At 51.0% G+C, this 21,471-nt stretch overlaps 2 protein-coding genes and 1 long non-coding RNA gene across 6 annotated transcripts in view; 1 reads left to right on the plus strand and 2 right to left on the minus strand.

Annotated features, from left to right (window-relative positions):
- Nucleotides 1-1,218: 1,218 nt before the first annotated feature.
- ACKR1 (atypical chemokine receptor 1 (Duffy blood group)) lies at nucleotides 1,219-5,379 on the minus strand. The gene is made up of 3 exons (XM_016218694.2): nucleotides 4,809-5,379; nucleotides 2,716-2,789; nucleotides 1,219-2,256 (listed from the first exon to the last, which is right to left on the minus strand). Exons 1-3 carry the CDS (start codon nucleotides 4,954-4,956, stop codon nucleotides 1,303-1,305), a joined length of 1,176 nt encoding a protein of 391 aa, XP_016074180.2. The 5' UTR covers nucleotides 4,957-5,379; the 3' UTR covers nucleotides 1,219-1,302.
- An 84-nt stretch (nucleotides 5,380-5,463) lies between these two features.
- CADM3 (cell adhesion molecule 3) overlaps nucleotides 5,464-21,471 on the minus strand; it is a 29,612-nt gene continuing 13,604 nt past the window's right edge. Inside the window, exons 1-11 of one of the 4 annotated variants that reach the window (XM_087827972.1) lie at nucleotides 18,775-19,034; nucleotides 18,314-18,362; nucleotides 17,962-18,063; nucleotides 15,821-15,961; nucleotides 15,174-15,326; nucleotides 14,350-14,487; nucleotides 13,896-14,066; nucleotides 11,533-11,623; nucleotides 11,002-11,171; nucleotides 7,936-8,061; nucleotides 5,464-6,655 (exon numbers count right to left, since the gene is read on the minus strand). In XM_087827972.1, coding sequence (XP_087684098.1) covers nucleotides 6,537-6,655; nucleotides 7,936-8,061; nucleotides 11,002-11,171; nucleotides 11,533-11,623; nucleotides 13,896-14,066; nucleotides 14,350-14,487; nucleotides 15,174-15,326; nucleotides 15,821-15,961; nucleotides 17,962-17,977 — 1,125 coding nt within the window. In that variant the 5' untranslated portion in view covers nucleotides 17,978-18,063; nucleotides 18,314-18,362; nucleotides 18,775-19,034 and the 3' untranslated portion in view covers nucleotides 5,464-6,536. Of the gene's footprint in view, nucleotides 6,656-7,935; nucleotides 8,062-11,001; nucleotides 11,172-11,532; nucleotides 11,624-13,895; nucleotides 14,067-14,349; nucleotides 14,488-15,173; nucleotides 15,327-15,820; nucleotides 15,962-17,961; nucleotides 18,064-18,313; nucleotides 18,363-18,774; nucleotides 19,035-21,471 lie in introns of those variants that run through there. The other 3 variants (XM_016218698.2, XM_087827973.1, XM_087827971.1) reach the window with 3 other exon arrangements.
- The window catches only part of LOC148090950 (uncharacterized), a 73,322-nt gene continuing 71,083 nt past the window's right edge, over nucleotides 19,233-21,471 (plus strand). The window contains exon 1 of the long non-coding RNA XR_015716121.1: nucleotides 19,233-19,647. This is a non-coding gene — a long non-coding RNA (uncharacterized LOC148090950). The remainder of the gene's footprint in view (nucleotides 19,648-21,471) is intronic.

Here is a 21,471-nt window from a genome sequence, read left to right on the forward strand (position 1 = left end):
AGATATCTTGGGTAGGGGGTGAATTTATGGGTCGCAGTAGCAGCTGTTCCCCTTATGGACAGAGGCTTATTCATTGCTCTTCCAATCACCACCTAAATGTGGCTGTGTAGAGGCCGAGAAAAGCCTCCAGGATCAAGATTAGCAGCAAAAAATCAGGGGGGTACTTAAGGGAGAGGTGCCCAGGGCATAGGGATACAGTGTGAAAGATAGAAGAAAAGATTGTGTGTGTGTTGGGGGGAGGCTTATTCTAAGAGCTGGGGTTGGAAAGAGAAATCTGGGGGACTTTAAGCAAAAATGAATCACGTCAGGCCTCTTCCTCTTTAAGTTTCTCACACTGCACAACTTCTTGATTTTTAGTTCCCTGCACACAACCTATAACAGAAAAGATTGGGCACAGAAACAGGGGTAAAGAAAACTTACGTGTAGGGAGTGTGTCATAATTCCTGATTCCATGTCCTAAGAACAAGGAAGGAAAGAAGAATGGAGTGGGGGGGGGGGTGAGAGAGGTGAGAGCACACACAGGTGTGTGCAATTCACACACTGATGGCGAGGCAAGCAGATATGTCACCATGTGTTATTATACGCATGCATCTAACATGGGCGTGAGTTTTAACAGATCGAGGCAGATGGACATGCTCACACACAGGGATTAAGGTCATGCTGAGGAATCAGCCTCAGAGAAATGACTCCTAGCTAGTGGCTCCTAGAATTCCCTTGATCCGTCCCCTGTACTGTGTGAGGTCCCAGGATGCTTCTCTCCACCTTTCCCGCCACCACTCTGATCCCTAAACAAAGCCAGCAGGTGGCAGGGGGACAAAAGGCGTAGAGGAAGGTAGAGCAGGCCAGACAGGGAGGGGGAGTCACACTCCAGGCTCATCTTTTCTCTCCTCTGCTTTGCTTTCTCCTGTTTCTATTTTTCATTCATTTGCTCTCTGTAGCAGCTTCTCTTCTTTCCTTACCTTCTAAGCCATCTCTCCTAGTTTTTTAGGGTTAGCTGCTCCCCTCATATCCTGGTCCCCTTTCTCTGCCCCCTTGGAAGAGATGGCAGTGACCTCACACGTGGAGAAAACACCTGTGTGCCCTGAGGATGTTTTCTATGTCATTCACTTTCTCCTCAAACCAGCTAGAGAAACAGAAGCTAGCAGGGCAATCTGGAGTGAAATGTCAATGTCTGTCTGTCTGTCTCTGTCTCTCTCTCTCTCCATTTTCCTTCCTCTCTTCTACATTTCCAGACAAAATAAGAAACCACCAGCTTCATAAAATCAGCATAGACTTTAATTCAGGTTGGCAGTGGGGAGAGAGCTACAACTTCCCTGCAGGGGTGTCCGGTGGAGAGGCCCATCCTGCGGGGAAAGGGCGAATAGCCCGGCGGCAGGACAGGGCCAGGAGCAGGGGTGCGGCCACGCAGTGCAGTATCGCCAGGGCTTCTGCCAGCTGCAGCAGCAGGTCCAGGGCCTTCTGGGTCGGGCATGACGACAACACCAAGAGCCTGGACCTCACTAGGGAGTCCAGTCCCCAGAGCACTCCATGAAGCCACCAGAAGGCAAACCAGAGCCACAAGACATCGACCCAGGGATACGGCCCCCGGCCCAATGCTTTCGTCAGCCCTTTGGCTCCTAACAAACACAGTGGCAGCAGGACAAAGACGGCGAAGCAGGCGGCGGTGTGCAGAAAGCGCACAGTGCCCTGGCTGAGTCTCAGGGTGCAGAGTCCATTGGAAGTGTCAGTGGCCAGAGCGAGTGGCAGCCCCAGTAGGAAAGCCACTCCCCAAAGTCCCACGGTCAGCTTCAGGGTGAAGCCCGGGACCTGGCCTGCGCCCAGTCTGGGACCCAGGCAGGCACGGCAGCCTATCAGCAAAGCCTGGGCAAAGGCCGAGCCATACCAGACTAGGTGGGCCAGGTGGCACAGGTAGGTGTTGTGGGCACCGCTTAGCCCTGGTGCGAGGATGGGCACCACGACGCTGAAGAGGGCACTGCCCGCAGCTAACTGAATGAGGACCTGACGGCCGGGACAGAGCTGCCGGTCAAAGATAGGTCTGAGAAGAGCGAAGAGCACAGCAGCACTCAGCAGGATGCCCAGGACCCCGGCCAGGACGTAGAACGGCAGCGAGGACTCATCCAGCAGGTTACAGGAGTGGCAGGGGGCAGCTGCGTCCAGCCCGCTGTAGTCATTGTCACCGTAGGAGTAGTTCCACTCAATCAAAAAGTTACCTTCAAAGGGAGAGGCGCTGGAATTCTCAACAGTGGAGAAGTCCACCTGGAGGACATCCCCAGAGGGGACAATCATAGCGTCTAGTTACCCCGCTGAAGAGTCGCTGGGGGACTAAGAGGCAAGGGAAGGGGAGGAGACAGGGGAGCCCGGGCTGGAGAAAGGGGGCTGGAGGAGTTGGGTGCAGTGGGGATGGTGCAAAAGGACATTACCGCTGAGAGCCCGGAGCCGGTAGAGAAACAGAGTCACGGAACTGCAAGGGGAGGTCTGAGGGCAGGACTGGAGAGCAGGGGAGGGTCAGAGGGATGGCAACCAGGGGCCTGGGTGGTACTTAACCGAAAGACAGGTGAGGGGGGAAGTGACAGGACCTAGGGGTCTGTGGTAAGAAGGGAGGGAAAGAGGGAAGGATAAGAGATGAGACGGGAAGGAGTTAGAAAGACAGACAGAGGCCAGACAGAGGGGTATTAGGGGCACAGTTGTGGGTTGTGGGCTCCTCCCCACACTCACCGGGTACAGACAGTTTCCCATGACACCGCTGGGCTCAAGGCAGGCAGAGAAAGGCTGGGCAGTTCTGTCACCTGCTGTGGTTCTGAGATAAGTGCCAGGGACTAATGAAAGCCATCAGTTCTGGGCAGGGCCATTGGGTGGCAGGGGGTGGAGGCACATTCGGGAAGCCTTTGCCCCATGCCCGCCGCCTAAGCTCCAGGCCACGTAGGGCATTGGCCGGGGCTTCCTGTTTTGAGGTTGGAATCTGCTGGTGGGGACGTGCACTCGGGAAAGGAAGAAGGTGGGGACCAGAAGGTGGGTATTTTCCCGAAGGTGGAGAGGGAGGCTGAAAAGCCAAGGGGCTTTCCAGCAAGGATTCCTTCAGCTCGAGGAAGGAAGAGGGGCCAGGGGTGAAGTGTGAGACAGAGATAAGAGACCTGCTGGGAAGCTGGAGGGAAGGCAGCTGACGACTCTCACTGCTCCTCCACCCCTTGAACTTGAGCCAGTGAGAGACTTCAAAAGCCCTGCGTTTGTGAGAGGGTGTTCGTGGTGCTGGGGCTGGACCCATGGGATGCTGACAAGCTGAAGGGGGTGTGGGCGGGGCCCTGTGCATAGCCTGGGTGTGCCAAGGTGCCTATTTACCTGTGCGTGGCCCTGTGCCGTGCATGTTGCGCACGTATCTGAGGCAGCTGTCCGGGCCTGGGCCTGGGTGTTTCGGTGTGAGGCGGGGAGGCCTGCCTAATGAAGCTACTTCAGGGAGGGACTGGGCATTTGCCTTGTCACCATGGGTGCAGCCAAGCATCTTTCATAGCAAGCAGGACACGGGCTGACGACTTGGAGCAGGCTCTGGGGGACAATGGGACAGCATGTTTTCAAGTGGGCCTATTGCCTCTGGGGTAATCTCTGTTCACATTTCTGTTGGGGACACAGGCTGGGCAAGCGCTGCACTGGCCTGGTGTCTCCACACTGTGTGAAGGCTCTCGTGCGGGGAGAGCTTGTTCCTCCCCAGATGGCTGACAGAAAGGGATCCGCCTGGGGGAGGATCCCCCCAAGCTGAGCTCTTTGGTAGCCCGTTTTCCCCAGTTGCTTTCTCATGGTCTCTGCTGATTCATCCCCCCTTCACCCCCACATTTTATTTCTTCAGTTAGGGAGACTTTCTGGACATCGGGAGAGGCGAGTCATGGGGTGTCCGAGTCGGATTGGTGAGAGAGAGAGGGCTGCTTAGGCGGCATGTTTCATTTGTCCAAGAAAGCACGTGAAGTTTTAACTCCTACTCTGCCAAGTAGCTCCCTCCCATTCACATAGGGCGCCTGGAGGTGGAGTAGGGGAGCCAAGTTGCAAAAGAATGGAGCCCTCACAAAGACCGTTCCCTAGCTCCAGTTTCAGGTTCAGCATGAGGGGAGGTTGGAAAATGAGTTTAGGGGACCTGTTGAAACTGTCCTAGAATGACGTTGGTGGCCTCTTCACCTTCATCTCCACCTTCTCCAATCCTGCCTGATGGAAGACAGTGGGAGCAGCCAGGTGCTCGGCCCCAAGCACCCTGGAAAGCAAGGACCCAGCCAATGGGAGTGAACACACTTCTCTCCCTCGGAGAGTTATATTGTTTCCATACAGAGATGCCCTTGGGAGAGTGGCCTGGCGAGGCACACGCCGCCCCTGAAAGTACCAGGTGAGGGGATACCAGCAGAGCAGCCCTTATACACGTATCCCCACAGGAACAAGAGCAGCAAGAAGGAGGCAGCCGAGCGACAGTGATCCAGATATATTGAGGGTGCCCCTCTGAGATTAGCATAGGAGAGTTAGAAAGATTATAAAGATACACGGTCCCCTCCCTGCTCCCTTCCCCACCCCCACCCACAGACAGACACACAAAACACAATGGTCCCTCTTCCCCCTCCCCCGGTACAAATATGGCTTCTGTGTAATATGGACAGAGTGATTCAGCTCAAAGAGGAAAAGTCATTTTCCCGAAAGCGGGTGCTAGGAGACAGGGAGCCCAACAGGCCTGGGGCACTGGGCTGCCTTGTTGTGTGAGGAGAGAGCCTTGGCTTAGAGGGGCTGCCTGTGGTGCCCAGGGCCCTGCCCAGCTGCTGGAAGATCCACAGCGGTACTACCTGAATCGAAGGGGCGGGCAGGCCTGCTGGATGCAGCTGCCCCCGTTTTACACACCCCTGGGTTGTCATAGCAGGGAGGACATGCCGGACGAGGGTGACAGCGGGCATCCTGGGTCTGAGGCAGAGTGGCTGGCTGGACTGGGAGCATGAGCTACTTATCTCCATGGCAACCAGCTCAGGCCACAAAGGAAGACAGAAAATCAAAAGGGGGGGGGGTAGAGCTGGGAAGAAGACGGCAAGTTTCTCTCCAGCCCTCAACTCACTGGATACAGAAGTGACAGCGGTGGTTCTAGGGTCAGGGCCAGGGAGTGGCCTGAGGGGTGCATAGCAAAGGCTGTGGCACTGACTCCATAGCTCCAAGAGGGGAGACTGAGGCAGAGGCTCGATGCTCTATGTTTTAGGGTGAGACTAGATGGGCAACTGAGCACAAACACATCCTGGGGCTGTTTTCCCCATGACAGATGGGCACTGGGGGTGGCATGGAAAATGCCAGGATGAAACAACCTCCCAGGGGAGGTACCAAGCTGGATAGGAATCCTCCACTCCCAAGGCCCCCCTTTACTTGTTCCACAGCCCGCCCACCTGCCCAGGACCCGCCTTGCTGCCTCTCTCACACACAGATGTGCACACAAACACACACACATCCACACACTCACAAAGTTCACATTATTTTCTTTGTTTGGGCAGGAAACAGTGTAGTGAAGCTCCTTTTAGTATTTTTGTGGCTATATCTGCCTGGCTGCTGGGGAAGGGAGGAAGGACTAAGGGAGAGCTTAGGACCTGGAAGGGGCAAGGGGCACAGGGTGGGAGGAGCTGGTAAACAACGCCAACAGAGTGGGTGCCGAGCAACAGCCCGGGTCGGGTGAGAGTGAGGGGCCCCTGGGCAGCGAAGCAGACAGTTGGCCTGGAGCAGGGCCTTTCCCATAGCTGCTGGAGCAAGCAGGGCAGCCTTGCCCTGCGATTCCCCCAAGGGCAACTCCTGTGTAAAGGGCCCGGTTTCATACATCACGGGGGACAAGGGATAGGTGGGGCCATCTCTGGCATCCTTTCTCTCCAAATCTACCCCTCTTGGCAGGGAGCCACGTCCTTCCTACATGGAAGCCCTGGGGCTCTGGGGCTGCATGCCACCGGCAGGTCACACCTCCTCAGGGACCCCCATTTATTCCTTCTCCATCGGAGTGGAGCAGGGGCGTCAGAGCGGGACCTGTGTCTCTGTCCACAGCTCCAGGTATGTGACTATCAGCAGAGGACAGGCCCCTCCAGCTCCTGCTCACAACTCCCCATTCCCAGAGGCGGCCAGGAGCGGCTCTGCTGTAGAGGAGCAGGGCTGCAAGCCCCAACTAAACCAGCCCTGCTCCTCTCCTGTCCTTACCTCTTCACCCTCATCTCCTCCCAAAGCTCCAGGTTTTTGCTCTTCTCACCCCAGGGCCCTTGCCCCTCCAGCCTGGAGACAGATTTGATTTGGGATTGTTACAAAAATAATAATAACCCAAATGCAGAGAAGCCATGGAAAGGGCTGAGGGCAGCCCTCCCTCCCCCCACCCTCCTCCCTCCCCATTCCAAACCGAGTACAAAACCGCACCCAAAGCAGACATTCTGTACAGGGGTGGGGGCTGGGGAGCAAGCAGGAGGGGTGGCCCTGGGGTTGCTCTGTACAAGTCCGAGTTGGTTATGGCCCCAGAAGTCCCCACGGGGCCCCTGGAGGGGCACAGGAAGTGGGTGGGCACCCTAGATGAAATATTCCTTCTTGTCGTCCCCGCCTGACTGCCCGCCTTCCGCGTTGATGATGGCCGTGTCCGCATCGGGCGCGTCGTCGGAGCCTTTAGCTTCATGTGTCAGGTAGGTTCCTAGGGAGGACAGAGGCTCCTCTTTCCAGGAGCAGCTTCCAAACCTCTGAAGCCCCCCTCGCCCGCTTCCCCCCACCACCATTCCTGCCATTTCCCCCCCACCCTTTAGAGCTTTATTCCTCCTCACTGACCTAACCTGCATGTTGCTGCCAACATTCCTCCCATGACCACACCCCTATGAATTAATGAATCCTGCCTTTAGTCAGAGAATCTCATCAATAATACTGGCAGAAAAATAAGTGCGTGTGTATATGTGTGTCTGTATTTGTGTATGTGTCTGTGTGTACATATGCATATGTATGTGTGTTCATGTCTGTCTCTGTGTGCATGTGTCTGTGCACGTACATATGCATGTGTGTCTCTGTGTGCACGTCTCCGCATATACACATACATGTGCATGTGTTCGTGCATGTGTACACGTGCACGTATGTATGTACATGTGTTCATGAGTATGTGTCTATGTGTCTGTATGTACATGTGTGTCTGTGTGTGATGTGTGCATGCATGTCTATGTGTGTATATGCATGTGTGCATGTCTAGGTGTGCATGTGCATGTGAGTGGCTGTGTGTGTGCATGTGTGTGTATGTCTATGTGTATATATGCATGTATGTGTGTGCATGTGTGCATGCATGCATGTGTGAGCTTGTGTATGTGTGCATGTGTATGTGGGTGCATGTGTGTATGTCTACGTGTATATATGCGTGTGTGTGCATGTGTATATGTGTATGTGTGCATGGCTGTGTGTATGTGTGTGTGTAAGGTGGTGGTAGGGAAACTGTCATGTAGGCTCCCTGTGCAATGCAGCTGAGAGCTAGCACTTGATCAGTCATAGTCGTCTGGCTGCAGCTAGAAGTATAACGGGAGCATCCGAGAGGAAGGCATGTGAGGAGAGGGTAGCGAGGTGGCATTCATACAGGAAAGGAGAAAAGAGATGTTGTGGGGCAAGGAGATCAAAGGTCAAGGAAAATGAGGCCAAACAGAAAGGAGGAAATGTATGGAGAAATGGGAAGAAGATGCAGTTTCATCGTTCTCTGCCTACAGCAGAGAACTCTGGTGTCAGCAGCCGCTGGCTGAGTGAGGAGGTTTGACTTTATTGGATGATCAAAAAGTGGGGGGGCTTTCCTGAGGCTCCCTTCCTAGTTGGCTGCTTCCTCTTTCTCAACCGCTCACAGGGGCTACCTGGGTCTCCAGGGGCCCCTCCCGCAGCGCACTCCGCCCTGCCGGGGCCCCCGCCCGTCTCCCTCCCGCCCCAGCTCTCCTGAGCTTCCCCGGCTCTGACCTTTGTGCCGAATCAGGTAGTGGCCCAGGAAGATGAACAGGATGAGCAGCAGAAAGACGATGAAAGCCACGATCCCGCCAATGATGGCGTGGTAGGTGCTGGAGGACGAGGGCACTGGACTGGGGTCTAGAGGGAAGGGGCAACGCACACAGTCAGGCCTGGGGCAAAACAATATCCCAGCGTTTCTGAGCTGGCTCGGGGCCATCTTACACAGCAGAGAACCGAGACTGACGTCAGGAGAACGGAGCGGCATCATTCAGCAAAGGGGATGTGCCTTATGTTGTACCCAAGTTTCTTACACAGTGTGCCGAGCATAGTAACGTTTACAAAAATTAATGTGTTCATGAATAAATAGAGACGTCTCCTCCACTTAACCCTTTGAGTTGAATTCATGGCACTGAAGCTTGACCTTAGCCAAATCAAAGATCATCGCTTTAAGGTTTAAATCATCTCTTGAGCTCTCTCTCTCCCTGTCTGCCTGTTTCTGTGTTTCTTTTTTCTAATTTCTGGGTTATCAGAGTCTTCCTCCCCTGTCCTCCACACCCTCATACTCTTCTGTCTGCTTGACAGTCTGAGATGGATTCTCTGCAGGGGCTTTTCCACCTAAACCCATTGCCCTGAGATCAGCTGGAGGAGCAGGAAAACACTGGTGGATCCAAGAATTAGGCACTTTGACAGCACCTTACAGAAGATGATAGACTGTGGCCCCTGTATAAAGAACATGCTCCTTCTCTGCAGAGCACTTTAAAGTTCCAGCAAAACCCCAACCCTCTAGCAAGTCTCATCAGGAGGGGCTGCAACTGCATCTTCACTTCCCATCATCTGGAAGTTTGTGGGAAGTTGAAGATTTCCTTCACAGAAGTCCCACTGTGATGCCTCCAATGATGGCCAGTGTCTCTGCCATCGGACAGAGAACCTGTCCTCCACAGCAGCATCTACCGAGGATCGATTCCCACAGCAGAGGTGGGCTTGGCGTGCCAAGGACACCACCAGCCATAGCAGAGTCCCAAATGCCTGAGAAGACAGAGCACAGGCCCAGGATACAGTGCTGACGTGGCCAAAATTACACTCACGCAGATATGACTCGCCCACCCATGGGAGAACCACTGTTTTTCCACAGACTCAGCTTGAGTCTTGATGCCTCATTGACTCCTTGTTATATATTTTGTCTCTCCTACTTTGTCTCCTCAGGCTTGATTAGGCCAGCTTTTAAGCTTCTTGCCTGTTTATGCCTTATTTAAAAAGAAAACATTTATGCTCTGGTTTTTAATGTTTTAATTGGGAGGGAAGGAGAGGATGGGCCCAGGGGCTCCACGATATGATGGTGTGTGTGTGTGTGTGTGTGTGTGTGTGTGTGTGTGTGTGTGTGTGTGTGTGTGTGTGTGTGTGATGGTGTAAATTAGAGGAAGCAGAATGAAGGTACCCACTATCTTTCTCCTAGGGAGTATGAGACTCAGTCCACATGAAAAACAAATCCTGGATAATTATTCTAGAGACTAGGGAAATGGAAATTCCCTAGAAAAAACATAGGTTTCCATAGCCAACGTCACCTCTGGGGTCATCCACAACAGGCCCCTGTCTCTAGGTGGAACACCATTTAATTTCATTCCAGGCAGGTGGGAGTCAGTACTGCTGAGGATATTCCTGCAAGATGCAGTAACTCGTTCTACCATCAGGCGTCAGCACTGGAAGCAGTTCCAATAAGACTAGCTTTCCAGCCCAGGGCAGGAAGGATCAGCAAAAGGCCAGCCACAGGGCAGGAGAACTTGCTCCCACTGCCAATCATCTTCACAGCTTGTCCGGAGAGATATGGGGGCAGGGGCTAAGCCTCAGTGCATTGCCCTTGCTCCCGACATCTAGCTTTGTTTGTTGTGCTGAGACAGTGCCCACATGCTGAGGTCTGCCCTGGAGTCCGAATCACCCCATCCAGACACTCTCAGGTCTCTTGTCCCTGGGAGGCCCGTCCATGGGAGAACTACTGTTTTTCCACCGACTCAGCTTGGCTCGACGCCTCATTGACTCCTTATTATATATTTTGTCTCTCCTACTCTGTCTCCTCAGGCTTGATTAGGCCAGCTTTAATGGGCATTTCACTCAAGGAGCCTCCGATGTTCCCCTGACAACGCATTTCCCTTTTCTGAGGAAAGGCTTATGTGACTTTCTGACATGACCCCACTCCCCACTGCCATTGGACTCTCCAAAGAATCTCCTGCTCACTCTCCCTAAAGGGAATTCTGTGCTAGCCCATCTCTCCTGGAGCTGGGTTTTATGGTTGCACCTTTGTAAGAACTTCAGAGAAGCATCACCTAGTTCCTATAGAAGATATGGCATCTGAGAGAAGATTCTATTTCTCGGCATAGTACAAACTTATCTCCATTTCCTGCCTTGAGCCAGGTCTGCAGGGAGAGAGAACAGTAGCAGATGCACCCTGTTCTAGCCAGAGGAGCAGCAGCTCGGAGAGCCTGCTGCAAAGGGAAATGCATCTGCACACATGCTTGAGGCTCTGGGGCCTCTGATCACAGGCTTCTTCCTCTTCTTCTGTTTTTTTAATACTCACCTGAGGATATTTTTCCATTGCTTTTCAGAGACAGTGGAAGGAAGGGGGAGAGGGAGAGGGAGAGGGAGAGGGAGAGGGAGAGGGAGAGAGAGAGAGAGAGAGAGGGAAACATCGATTGGCTGTCCCCCACATGCACCCTGACAGAGGCTGGGGATAGAACCTGCAACCGATTCTGTGCCCTTGGCTGGAATCAAACCCAGGACCCTTCAGTCTGTGGGCCGACTCTTTAACCACTGAGCAAAACCAGCCAGGGCCATAGAATTGTTATTCTTGCTGCCAGGTGAGTGCAGGGGTTGGAGGATGGTGTCACTTGAGTCATCACTGCTGAACATCCCACTGATCTTTCCTTACTGCACATTTCAGGGTGGATCTGCAGCTGAGTCTTCAGGAGGCTGTTGTCCCTTTAGTCCACTCCATCGGAGTGCTCTCAGGTGACAGAAAGGTGAAAGTGTAAGATGGACAGAGAAGGGGAGGAGAGGGATGCTGGAGGGAAACCGAGGCAGGCTCACCGTTCACATTGAGAGTATAGTAAGCCTTGTGGCTGCCCATGTTGCTGGTGGCTGTGCAGCCGTAGGTGCCGCTGTCACTCTTGTTGAGGAAGGGGAAGATCAGGGCGCTCTCCTGGGTTATCTTCAGGGGTGGCACACTGCCCTCCTTCTCCCACAGGTACTGCTGGGGACTGTGGAGTGTTCAGAAGAGAATAGGTCAGGGAGCTAAGGGAAACAAAAATAACTGGGAGCAGGGAAGTCAGGGACTGTTTGATGAAAGCTCAAGAAATTATAGGGGCCTGAGACACTGAGCTAGCTGCTCAGAGGCAGGGAGAGGGTGACCTCTTGGGGTTCCTTATGGGAACCACAGGGAACCAGGGAGTAGCCTCTCCCCACTTCTGCTGCTTTGCAGTAGAGGCAGAGGATGGGTGCTGTTAGTGTCAGGAAAAATGAGAGGCTCAGACAGTGCAGAGGAGATAGGAAGGCATTATGTGAAGATCACAATCTGAGAGCATGGAGTTGTATTCGAGGCCAGGAAATGAATCTTCTTACACAGGATTGCCACGACCCTCACAGTGTAGCAACAGCTTCTGGCCCTCGCGGGGATGTGGAGGGTCTGGCCTAATCTTCACTGTTGGTGTGTCTGTGGAGAAGGAAATTATGTCAGTGCACAACTCCCACACTGTTCAGGAGATCGCCTTGATTTCCAAATTGTTCTGTTACACATGACAACATCTACCCCCAATGCCTCAGGGTGCAAGTGGCTGGGAACAAAGACCTTGCTCCCCCTACTTCCTGCGAGCAAGGACCGCTATTGCCATTGAATGCATGCGGGAGTGGTACTGCCGCCTTGTGGAAGTAGGGTTCTAGATGGTCTGTCCTTGGTGAGAACCCAAGAGCTGTCTAACAGAGAGCTGAGAAGGGGTCTCACGGGTTCATCTGTGCCTAGCACACTGCCCAGTCCATAAATGGGACTTAATACATAATTGTGACAGAACAAATGCACTTGAACTTGACTGTTGAGCTCACAACCTCTCAATCCTCTCTATTCTGTACAGGGGCTTAAACCGGCAGCAATGCTTGAAGAAAAAACATCATTTTTAGTGGTCAGTACAAAAATGAAGTCAGAGCTTTGAAAGAGCAAGAGACAGGGGTCATATTTTGGCTACAAAAAGGCACTGACACAACAGAGATGGGCTCTGCAAAGGAATGATGGCATCTGCCACCAACACCAAAGGGCTTTTGAGGAGGCTAGGTCCAGATGGCCACATAGAACAATAGAACCAGATGCTGGTTTAGAAGGACAGGTAAAGAGACAGAGCTTCCCCTATGATAGAACCACCCTTAACAACCGTTAATGAGTGTATTGCAGTCCAATCAAACAGGACAAAGAGAATCTGGCCAGGTGTGTTCAGGGACTCACAGCCACAGAAACCTCTAGTACAGCTCCTAGAGCATAGCATTTGTTGACTGACTACTGATCATGATTGGGCCAAAAAGCTCCCTGGAGAGTAACTTCCAGACGGTCTGGTGCCTAACAGACATCTTTGGGACAGGGGAGGGCCTTCCTTACCCTTGGTCAGGGCCCAGACTCAGGGGAAGAAGCCCAATGCCAGGGGCCTCACCCTCAGAACTAACAATCAGAGAAAAAATTATAGCAACATAGAGCTCTGAAATTTACAACATACTTTCATAGATATTGTTTCATTGATCCTCAAGAAAATTCAGTGAAGTAAGCAAGAGCTACTAAGAGACTACATGCTTTGGTGAGAGCAACGCAGCAAGTAGAGGCGCTCCAGCCAGAATCCAGGGGGTCTGCTTCCAAATTGAGAGTCTGCTAAATGGAAAGTGATGCTACTCCAAACCTACTCATGTTCAAGTTTCAGCAATGAGTTTAGCAATTGATTTAAATAGCCCTCAAGTCAGGCTTGTATCTTCCATAAGGAAGAGATTAAGGGTTTCATCATTTTAGAAAAACACCCAGCCTCCAGATGAATTAGAATAAAAAGTACATCATTTTACAACTCTTTATCTTCCACTTTTGTACTTTATTTTCTTTCCCGCTAGGTTCCTCCACTCAGAAAAGTTCTGTTTGAAAATTTCCAAATTTCCTCAGGTGAGGAGGGAAGTTCACTGTCCATAGCCAAGGCAGATTCCATAGAGAGATGAGGATCCTTGGAAGGGTTGGGGGTAGTGATCATGATTGTGGCCATTTGGGGTCAGAATCCCAGGAAAAATCAAACAGCTGTGGTAGACAGGAGAGTACCGTAGGAAAAGATCTGGGAAGGATGATGCCAGAGCGATTATGTTTCCTACCACCTGCATTTTCTTGAAACCATCATAAGCTAGATCAAGAAGAAGCTTTAGCGGTTCCCATGTTCATCTTCTCATTTAGCAAGTAAAGAATCAAGCTCAGAGGGGTAATTTTCTTACCATCACATGGCTAGTAAGTGGTGGAGGGCAGACTAGAACCTGCATTCTGACTCCTGATTTACTATAGTTACCATGACAACTTACAAGCTGGTTGCATCGCACCAGCCTACTCCAGGGGTTGGTAAACTTACCCATTGGGTCAAATCCTTCCAGCTACATGGTTTTGTAAATAAAATTTTATTGGAACACAGCTGTGTTTGTTTGTTTACATATTGTCTATAGCCACTTTCCCGCAAAAACAGTGGAGGTAAATAGCTGAGAAAGAGGCCATATGACCCCCAAAGCCTAAAATGTTTGCTATTGGGGCCTTTACAGGAAAAGTTTGCTAACCCTTGGCCTAGTCCTGCCACACCTTGTCTCATTTTGTTTTCACCTGTCCAGTTATCTGTGCCTCTTCCTTCATGTGCAGTCGCCACGGCTTTCCTTTTCCCCACCCCCCATCTCATACCTGGCTTGTCTTCACCCACAAGCCCATGACATACATAAAACTTCAATGCGCTGAGAGGTGGATCTGTCAGCTCCGTTTAGTGATTCGTGGTTCACAGAGCACACGATGTCGGCCCCATCATCCTCCCGGGTAACCTGGAACGTCACCGAGCTGCTCACGGTGAAGGTTTTACCATTGGGATCTTCCTGTATTCGGGTTGGTTCTCCTGGAGAGCAGAAACCACACACACACACAGGAACAGAGTGAGCCCCAGCATACAGATACTGTGTGGGCCACTGCAGACACACAGATGGTGAGTTTCAAGTTTGACAAACTTAGCAAGTTGTGAAATGGATATGAGTGTGCACAGAGTATCTGTCATTCCCACTTTCCCTTCTACGTCAGGCCTTGTGTGCACGTACACATGTAGACACGTACCCCTCCCTCTCTCATTCTCTGGTCCTCTCAGTGCCACCTCCTCCTGTAACCCCAAGGCCGGAGGAACTTACCATGAAGCTCTTGCTCGCCCTTCCGCCAGGTGAGATGAGCTGCAGGTTTGCTCCCAGAAGACTGACAGTTTAGGGTGGTTGTCTCCTTTTCCCGTAATGATGACTTGTAGCCAGTGATTATGGGCTTCTGTGGGATTCCTACCATGCATAGGGGGTGTCGGGATACGAAGGAGAGGGCATGAGGTTACATTCAGCTCTCCCTGCTGAGATGGCATCTCTGGGGGACAGGATACCTCCGTCCTACTCTGGTTTATGACTCGTAGAAAACTAGTTATCTTTCTCTTTGATCTCCTCCCTGAGGACCAGGAAGAAATGTCTGGGGAGAAGAGGCGTGGCAGTGTGGAGAGAAGCCACACCTGAGACGTGATATGTGACCTGACAACCCAGAGCACCACTGGGTGGCTACAGAAACAGTGCGGAGCTCAGGGAAGCAGAGAAGGAAATTGAAATATAGGATAAAACAGAGGATGAGAGCACTGTGGTACTCAAGCTGGGTACTGTAATCATACATTGCATGCACCCCTCACGTTTCCCTCACATAATCTTGGGAGGGAGGGAGGACAGACATTATCATCGTTCTGTTACAGGTTAGGAAATTCAGGCTCAGTGACACTAAGGGCGTTGTTCCAGAGCAAACAGTAAGCAGAGGAGAAATTATTAGAAGTCAGAGCTCTTTCCGTTTTGTTCCATTGCAAGGGAAACATGGACTGAACTTTTTCAAAAGGCTTGGAGCCTTGCCTGACTCTAGGCTCCTTAAGGGACCCACCTAGAGAGATCTGTTTGCACAGAAGCATGCTGCAGTGACATGGGTTTGGGAGCCTCACCCAGCACAGTGATGAGGGACTTGGCAGTTCTCACAGGCATGGTGAAGATGGAGCAGGTGTATTCTCCCTCGTCCGCCAGGGCCACGTTGCTGATGCTGATGCTGAGCTCATGGGGTGTGGATTTAACCAGCTGAATCCGATTATCTCGAAGGGCTAGGGGGGGATTGGGAGAAAGGGAAGCAAGGCTTTCACTAGCACCTTTCACGTTTATCTTCAATCCCAGGTCAGATTTTTGAGCGGAAGGGGTATAGTGTGACTTTGAGCAGGGGGGAAAACCTGTTCCTGAGTTTGAACAGTCTTTAGGCCATTAATCACCTTCCTGGTCCATTGGGCACAGAGCCTCAGATACACTCAGAAAAGTAGGTTGGATCTCAAGGGCTTCCTTGTAAGACACACAGCTCAACACATCAGCTATCTCTTACTGCTCCTCTGGGGTAAAGTCAACCCAGGCCCTATAAGACCATGAATGGCCTAGGTAAGAGTTGTAGTAATGAAGTGTCTCTGAATCCAGTTGGGGAGCCCACGGCTTGTTCCCTCAAATCGCCATACCTTCGCGTGTCTCAGCCCCTGGCCTACAGGAAAATTTCCTCTCAGGGCTGCAATCCCCTTTCCCAGCCCATGGTTCCCACAGACAGAGATAACTCTACCTCTCTTCTCCCCAAAGTAAAGAGTCTGCTGAGCAGGGTTAGACCACTGCAGGGATGAGTCCTCATGGTCTTTCACTTGGCATTTGAGCACCACGGTGCCGCCAGCCACCACGGTCTCATCAGATGTCCAGGGCTGACTGTCTGCAGGAGTAGAATAGGGTTAGTTTCCTAGAATAGGACTAGGGACTAGCAAGCCCTAGTCCCTCCACCCGTTTCTGGGCCAAAGTCCACCTCATCTAATTCAGACTATCCAAGGTCCAGGTCTCTGTGTCTCTTAAGGCATCACAGAGGAAGGAATAGGGGAAAGGAACAGACGTAGTGGTGGTGGGACCTCATTTCTTCTTGTTCTGAATGCACGGGAAAAGTTACCTGTTGAATGTTTGCTTAAGAAACGAACATGGCCACAAACACGTAGAGGAATAAAGGCCCTCCAGATCTACACAGACCACTCCACATGCATCTTTTCTGATAGAATTCTACCATTCACCTTTGAAAACGCACATAGGTGTCTGTTAGTCTATGTTTTGCCTTTCTGCCACCACCTGCCTACATGAGCAAGCACAGGAGAAGCAGTTGTGACCAATAATTCCAAAACTAAAAGTGAACGAAAGGCCAGGCCAGCCCTTGGACTGCACATTATTTATATAAGAGGTAGCTGATAAAACTTCAAACCAAACAAACAAAACAGATTTAAAAAACAAAACAAAACCGAAACATTTTGACACGGACTTTTCAACTCCTCCAACAATAGTTTAGCTTCATTCATCAGCTCCCTTAACATATTTCTTCAGTTTTAATACCACCCAGTCCCCAACACAGACCCCATCACCACCCTGGTGTTAAAGAGCCAAGGATTACAGTTGTCTCTTGGATGTGATGGAGATACGTTTACTAATTCCTCTATCCTTAGTCATGTTAAACAAAAAAAAAAGGTGTCACATGGATGAGCCACTTGAATACCAATTGTGTCTCCTGGTTGGGCGTAACTGTGAGTCCCTTGGACTGTGTGCCACTTGCTTCCTCCTCTCAGGATTATTGCCCCCTTTTCCCCACAGCATTGGGACTGATTCCCATCATCGATCCCCTGTCTTCAGGGCTGACTTTCTGAGACCCAACAGCACCAACCTTCACAGAACTAAAATAAACAGCTTCAGCTCTGATTCTGAAAACGCCTGCAGTATTTCTTCTATGGCACTAATTCACTTAACCAGCATTCTTCCTCTCTGAATGGGAAGCCGAGGGACATAGTGTCCACGTTTCCTAATTGAGTAACTTAGACAGTCCCAAGGCTCCCTGTGGCACTGACCTGGCCCCTGCCCTGTCTGCTCATCCCTTCCTTTCTTGGTCACCACAGCTCCATCTCCAACACACGAGTGCTCCTGGCAGAGAAGGTGCATGTGCTGAGGCTGAGGTCAGTGCTTCAGGATAGCTGTCTCCAAACTGTAGCACAACAGGCTGGCCACTAGTTTTAGTGTTTAGAATCATAAAAATTAGGGCCGAAAGGGATCTTAGGGATCACGGAATCCAATTGTCTAATTTTATAGATGTAGACAACGAGACAATGGAGGTGATGTGATTGCCTAAGGTCATTCTACTTATCGGTGATTCTTGTTAGGACTAGAACTTGGTTCTTCTGACTCTCAATGCAGAGCTTATGTCATTGGAACGCCTCTCAAGTAATCATCTAATAAGAATTAAAACTATGATTTTGAGATTAATGATCTGTGGATTGAGCTGGCTGAGTTGATTTTGGAGTGGCACGTTCCTTAAATACTCCATGGAAGGTTTGGGAAGCCTTTCATTTACTGCTAGCCACATACCAAGTTTTCACTAGTGATTCCACTGTCCCTGGTTCCTTAGGAAGATTTCTACCTTGACTATGTCTTCCAGAACCTCTTCATTCTGAGCAATACACTCCTCTTGAAATCATTCTATCTTTAGAAAAAACGCGTAGGGGACCCAGAGGTCTCTGTACTAAGGAAGGAGCGGGTGCTAGAGATGTTGGTGTAGAGCTAGGAACTACAATGTCAGATGGAAAGTAGAGGAGCAGAACACGGGGTGAAGGCCACATGAGTGGGAGATGGTATGAGGATGGCGGAGGGCACTGAGAGACACTGGGATGAGGGGGCCTGGATTCTCACCTTGACTGACCAGCATGTCAGGAGTGCTCCAGACTGTGGAGCTGATGGCCTCGTCGAGTGGAGCCAGAGTTCCCAGCTCCAAATCCTGCTCCTGCCAGTAGCCTGGGGAGAGAATCTCCATCAAGGATGAGCCCTACATATATGCTGCTGTAGGATGGGATCTGTACTCTCATTTTTGGAGGTGGGGGAGAGGTAGGCCCCTGTGAAAAGCAGGTTCACCAGAATACCCAAGAGAAGGTGGGTTTCTCACAAAAAGGAGCCGTTAACTAAAGTACTGACCAAGGAAGCCAACTCTTCCTCCCAAGGGCTGGATTGAAGGAGGGTGCTAACTTTCATCAGCCACTCACATCACCTTAGAGCCAAAAGATCCTAGAGGTCATCTGGTCCAGGCCTCCTACTGCCTGTGTGAAAGGTTAAAGGTGACACGGAGGAGGTCACTACGGAGAACGTGACAGCTAACCAAAGACTTGTCTTTCCTTAACCAGGATTCTCTCTGCTACACTCTATTATCTACTAAAATAAGGGCAGGTTTAATAAACAGGAAATGCTTTCACATTTACAAAGACCTGTAAAATCAGTACCCTGGTGTCACCATTACTTTGCAGGGTGGACACAGAATGAAGTGACTTGTCCGAGGTCACAGAAATAGAAGAAAAAGACTAGAAACTAAATGCCCGACCCAAACCCAAAGCCCTGTTCGTTTCAGGTAGGCCCCTACCACTGAAGACAGCGCCCAGGGCAGAAGCGAGCCCAGCCCCCTCCCGGGTCACCTCCTCCGCGGCGCTCAGGTCCTCCGGCCCAGCCGCCACTTACATCACTGACTCTGCTCGATCCTCGGGCTCAGCAAGCCTCCCTCTTCCTAGCAGGGAGCCCCGAAACCCTTTGGGGACTACACAGTGTCGAGGGCCTGTTTCCTGCGATTCACCCGAAGGGCCAGAGGGACAAAGAAACCAGGCGATCTTTTCAGGGTCTCCCGCCACAAGCCCAGCGGTAGCCAATCACGTGCGCAAAACTCAGTGAGGTCATCGGCTGCCGGGCAGAGTTCTCAGCCGCTTCTAGTCCCGGCCGAGTCCCGGCAGAACTTCAGGAGCGGCGGCGGCTGGGGGCGCGGAGGAGGGGGCGCGGGCGGAGGGGAGGGGCGGGGAGGGGCAGGGAGGCAGGGGTGCGAGACTAAAGGGAAGTGCACGGGGCTTAGGGTCCGAGGAGAGGGAAGGGGGAGGGAGAGAATAGCTGGAGCAGAAGGAGAAGAGGGGAGGGGGAAGGGGGAAGGGAGATAGGAGAGAGGGGGAACGGAAGGGGGAGCTAGAGAGAGATTCTGCGTCTGGATGGAGCTCTAAGAGAGAGTTTCAGGGGCTCACAGGCCTTCCTGGAGACGCCCCCCTCTCCGGAGTTTCTCATGGACATGCTCTTGGAGATTTAGAAATTACTCTGTTCTCAAACAGAAGTGCTGATGCCCAAATGAGAGGGGGAGTCAAGCAGAGGAAACAGAACGTCTGTGGCAGATACAGAGAAGTCGGCAGAAAGGGGCCAGGGAGAGGGCTGGTTAAGAAAGGCAGCAAAATGAGGACAAGAAAGCAAGGTGGCCGGAGAGGGCGAGGACTCCCACCCAGCGGAGACCCTCCCTGGGTGCCAGGGTCTCATCCGCCGCCTTCTGTGGACCTCAAGGATGGAGGCAACCTGACGCGGGTGAGTGTTTCATACTATTTTTTGGGTTGCGTGTCTGTGGGTGAAGCGAAATGGTTGTGCTGGAGTTTGGGGTGGTGGAGGAAAAGGATAGCCAGAGAGGGTCGGTGCTCAGCCCACAATATTGGAACCCAGTGCCCAAAGGAAGCGCTAAACAGGCCTTTGCTCAAACAGAGGAAATAGCCATCTCATACCTTGGCTTAGGACTTTCGGTTTGCAGAGTGGATTTTCAACCATGAATTCACTGAATGTCAAAACAACCTTGAAAAATAAGCAACCAGCTATAATGGCTTTTTAGAGATGTGGTTTAGAGAGGTTCAGGGACTTACCTAAAGGCACACAAATAGCACAGCTCTCAAGGATCCTCTCTCTCCGGTGGTGCTCTCAGAGCTGTTCAACAGCTCCTTTTTCTTACAGCATTTCAGGCCATTGTACTGCAATTTACTTGTTTAGTTCTCAGTCTTCTCATGTAAACGTTGGGTTGCATGAGAGCAGGGGTCTTACTTTACTCATCTCTGTATCTCTGGCATTTAGCTCATGGTGGGCTCTCAGGATATTTAATTGGCCTGGTAACTCGTTGCGTCTCAACTGGCACTGCGCTATGTCTGTTGCTAGTCAGGCAGTCTGTCCATCAGCCTGGATTTAGTCTTCACTCTCCTGCTCCTTTCATCTGTGCTTTGTTTTTGGCCCTCAGTTCTGTTCTCCTTGCTTACATTCCTTTCATCTCTTCCCTCCTCCTGCATTTTCTTGGGCCTTTTTTTTTTGCATAGGATGAATAAATAAAATGGTGATTAGGTCATTCAAGCTTAACTAAATTGTTCAGATGAGGGAACTGATATCTCCAATAAGTGGCATATTTATAATGTGCTTGATATATTGTCTCTGTAGGCTTAAGAGAACTCTGGTTTGTAGTGTTTTAAGTAACTGCTTAAGAGGTAGATGTTTCATTTCTCCCTCTGGGGTGACTCTTCTTTCTCTAATTTTGCGAAATACTTAAGTTTTCTTTCTGTTTTTATAAAATTGTACACCTGTAATGATAAATTCTGAATGCCAACTCCATGGGAGCAGATGAGTAATTATAATTCTACCAACAGGAACATGAGTAAGTAGAAAAAATTATTACCTGGTCTGTGAAAGGCTAGTGCCTTTTTTGAATTTAGGTCTCGTGCCAATTATTTATGACATCAACACAATTCCATCAATAGACTCAGACTGGAAAGGAAAACTTAAGAGTACTCTGAAAGGGCCACTTGGACTTTGAAGTGGAAATAGGGAAAATCCTTCTCAGGCAAGGTCTTTGGAAGGAAATGAGGACATTGAAACCACAGGACCATTAGAGAGGGGAGGACCCTCACATAGAAAAAGAGATGAAGAGAGCTCTGGTCATATTGGTCATATTGTTTCCCTGCTCAGGAACCTTCCCTGACTTCCCAGTGTCTACAGATCATGTCCAGGTTTGTTAGCCTGGCCTCTACGATCCTGTACTGATGCCAGCGTGCCTCTCAGCGTTGTCTTTTCTTTACTTCACTCACCCGCATCCCAGGCATAGGACTCTATTTGGAATTCTTTCTGTAAGCTCTTTGCTTTCTGGCAAACATTCCCTTTCCTACAGTAACTCTGTTGGTAATTCCATTCACCCATCCTCGCACATCTAAGCCCTGTTCATTCTTGAAGCCTATTTTCTGTGGCATCTCCTTCAAAAAGTCTCCCCTGATTGTCCCGGGTGAAAATAATTTCTCATTTCTCTGAGTTACAGCACTTTATCTGCCTTCCTTAAATGATGTGTCACTCTACTTTGTACTGCATGTTTGGGTTCCCTCCAAAATT

This window comes from Miniopterus natalensis, chromosome 19 (genome assembly GCF_054644295.1).
Source record: "Miniopterus natalensis isolate mMinNat1 chromosome 19, mMinNat1.hap1, whole genome shotgun sequence".
NCBI classification, from domain to species: Eukaryota; Metazoa; Chordata; class Mammalia; order Chiroptera; family Miniopteridae; genus Miniopterus; species Miniopterus natalensis.